The following is a 3,203-nucleotide window of genomic DNA, read 5'->3' as shown; positions in this document are numbered from 1 at the left end:
AAATATGTGTGAGCTTAAGATCACTGGCTGGGAGTTCACAACAGAAACATGTAAACCATCATCTGTTACTATATCAAGCAGATAACAGGGGCAGGAACATACTTTACTAAAGTTGTGTCGATCGTACGTAAATCCAACATTCGTCAACCAAGTAAGTTGAACCAATCTACAGACGGAAGTAAAATAATAGATGAGATAAGGCCGTACATGACAGAATATAAGCAAATAACTACCTATATTCAAGATAGTAATTGTTGTGCAAAGACTCTGAAACAAAATTGAGGTTAACCTAGCAACCTATCTCCGAGAAGTGTTAGACCTTCTCCAAACATTTTGCCGTCCATTTGGTGCAGAACTAAAACCTGAGAAATGGCAAAGTGATAAGCAACAAGTTCTGTTGTACTCCCTCCGTCCCAAAACAAGTGTCGCTGGTTTAGTACAACTTTGTAGTAACTCAGCGACACTTATTTTGGCACAGAGGGAGTAGTTCAGTGCAGAATGAATAGCATAGGTCGGATATGTGGCAAACATTAGACTATGCTAAGATAAATATGATAAGAGAAGTATTTATCGTACCTTTCCTGTCTGAAGATCAACCTTTCGCACGGATGACTGTTGAACAACCAAGAGGGAGATACATATTTAGTGATTTTAGAGAATCAGTTAGTGATACAAGAAAAAGAAACACACATGCAGCATAAAAGGATTATGCATCGATCATGTATAGGTTCTTACATAACTCGGAGTAGTTGCTACGTGGGAGCCATCGAAAGCAACAGCAGTCAACTAAAAGTACAACTAACTGACTGCCACTGTCATTTTAATCAAACCAAGAGAGCTTCAGACCGTATACTGAATATGAACCTAATCTGCTAGTGGTATAGAAACATCGTCGCTGGAGGGATTTATCTAGGGAAAGATTACATGGAGGAAAGATATGAAGTCAGCAAGAAGGGAAACATTTACCCTGCCAAAAAGGCCAGTGGACTTGAAAAGAGTGTCATTTCCTCCATACAAGAGGCCCTGCAATGCAAACACAATATGGAGATTAGATCCTCATTTCTTCCAACCTATATCATATATAAAACTCACTAATACATTATTTGTAGTAACATGCCAGACAATTTGCACGATTTCTTTGCATTGAACGTCAGGCTTAATAACACAAATAAATAAACTTCAGGCCTAATAATCACTGAGAGACATACTACTACTTAGTATACTTACTAGTACTAAACTAGTACAGTAAGTACATACTATAGTAATCACACAAGTGGTTAGGAAGTAATTCCACACGGGAGGCCATGGGATGGGAATAGGATCAATGGCAAAGAAGCGTAGGTACCTCTGTGAAGGCCTCTGGATCGTGAGGGTACTCACGCATCAGGTCGAACGAGTAGAACCTGGTGGCGAGCGTAGCAGTTGGTGGGAGCCCGAGGAGGGTGAGGAGCGTGGCAGGGATAATGAAGATAAGTACCGGGTGCCGGACGAGGAGCGGCGGCATGCTGGCAGCGTCAGGGAAAAACGATGCGACTCAAAGCGTCGTCGGCAGCGAATATGCATGTTAGAATCTATATGTATCTATTCATATCTATATCTGAAATCAAGTCGCCGCCCTCCCTCCCCCGCGTCACTCTCGCCTAGGGCGACTCGGGGGCGCCTCCCTAACCCTAGCGCGCCGCCGGCCAATCGCCCCCTAGCCCCGTGCCGCCGCCGGAGGAAGCCGCCGGGCGAAGCTCGTGCGGCTGACGGCGGCGGCGGGGCGACTCCTCGCGGCTCCCGTTGGGACTGGGGCGGCGGATCTCGGCGGGAACCGGCGGTGGCCCGGGCGTGCGCGGCCCATCCGGCGGCGTGGTGGCGGGTCTCGGCGGGGGGTTGTAGGTGGTGGCGATCTGGCGCCTCCTCTGTTGGAGGGCCTTGGCTCCCCGGGGCGGCGGCCCCGGCCGATGGGCGCGGTGCAGCCGGCGGGCTGTGCCGGCGGGCTCTGGTGGGCAGCCTCCCACGGCCGCGCGGGCGGCGTGGGGGCTGCGGACGCTGGCGCAGTGGCGGCTCCTCGCAATCCGTCATGGCTCCATGTAGAAAATCTGCCCCTGCTTCGATCTGTCCCGATCCGTGCTGGCGCCGGTCCTTGGCGGCGGCTTTCGGCGTCCCCTATGACCGGCCTGGCGGATCTGGCGTGCGGGTGAGGTTCCGGGGGAAACCCCTGGCTGGCGCGGCAGCCTCCCCAAAGTCGACGCCTTTGGCGCCGATCCCCTTCCTGAAGGCTTTGGGGTGGATCCTCTCCCTTCCGCCTCCTCCTCGAGCTATGGCGAAAGCTTTTGTTCCCCTGGTCTGGGCGTCGACGGCACCCTGGTGTCGTGTTCCTTCTTGAAGGCGGCGGCTGGGAACAGCTCTTGGTGGCGGGGCTGCTGGTGGCGTGGTGGCGGTGCGCTTCGGCCTTCTACTTGGTGCCGTGCCTTGCTTCGCGGGACCAGCGGACGGTTTCTTTGGTGGAGCGGTGCTTCATCCATACATTGATGGCGACGGATCTTGACGGCGTGGCGCAGTGCAGATTCGGAGTTCGATGTGGGAGGATGGACTCGCGCAGGAGGACGACGCTGTCTGGCGTCGTGGTGACGTCGATGGCAGAGAGATCTGGCATGGTAGATGCAACAGTACAGCTCTAAAGATGGACTCGTGGCAGGTGGCTGCGGCGGCCTCATACCCGGCAGGCGTCCTGGTTGAGAAGTGCGCCGGACTGGTAGGTGCCCCATACCAGGCAGGCGTCCTGGTTGGGACCTCAGGTCTTAGATGTTTAGGTTTGGCTGCGATGTCTGTTTGGTATTAGGCCCAGGCTATCAGCGCCCCTTCATCATTTGGATAGGTGTAGCGACAGTTGTTGCTTAGACGGTGGCTTTAGTCTTGCTGTTGTATTACTTTGTAAGGTCTTGTGAGAATAATTAATAAAGTGGCCGTCTGCATCGCCCAGATGCAGAGGCCGGGGGTCATCCTCCTTTTCTAAAAAAAATCTATATCTATATCTATATCTATATCTATATCTATATCTATCTATCTATCTATCTATCTATCTATAATTATACTTATACTAATTATGCACTACTAATAAAAAAAATAGAAACCATTGATTTTGTGGGTCTGAATTATATGGTTCAGATCTAATCTTTCCCCCCTTAGGGATAGTGAAAGCGCATGTTTACTCTCAC

General features: G+C 51.0%; 1 protein-coding gene across 1 annotated transcript in view; it reads right to left on the bottom strand.

The window, feature by feature from the left end:
* LOC119332916 (glutaminyl-peptide cyclotransferase-like) overlaps positions 1-1,504 on the bottom strand; it is a 3,994-nt gene extending 2,490 nt beyond the window's left edge. The window contains exons 1-5 of the mRNA XM_037606004.1: positions 1,346-1,504; positions 967-1,023; positions 577-612; positions 298-362; positions 103-166 (exon numbers count right to left, since the gene is read on the bottom strand). Of these exons, the coding sequence (XP_037461901.1) occupies positions 103-166; positions 298-362; positions 577-612; positions 967-1,023; positions 1,346-1,504 (381 nt within the window). The remainder of the gene's footprint in view (positions 1-102; positions 167-297; positions 363-576; positions 613-966; positions 1,024-1,345) is intronic.
* Positions 1,505-3,203: the final 1,699 nt, after the last annotated feature.

Source organism: Triticum dicoccoides, chromosome 7A (assembly GCF_002162155.2).
Source record: "Triticum dicoccoides isolate Atlit2015 ecotype Zavitan chromosome 7A, WEW_v2.0, whole genome shotgun sequence".
In the NCBI taxonomy this organism is placed as follows: domain Eukaryota; kingdom Viridiplantae; phylum Streptophyta; class Magnoliopsida; order Poales; family Poaceae; genus Triticum; species Triticum dicoccoides.
The sequence above is the reverse complement of the archived record's forward strand: the minus strand, read 5'-3'. Positions and strand labels throughout refer to the sequence as shown.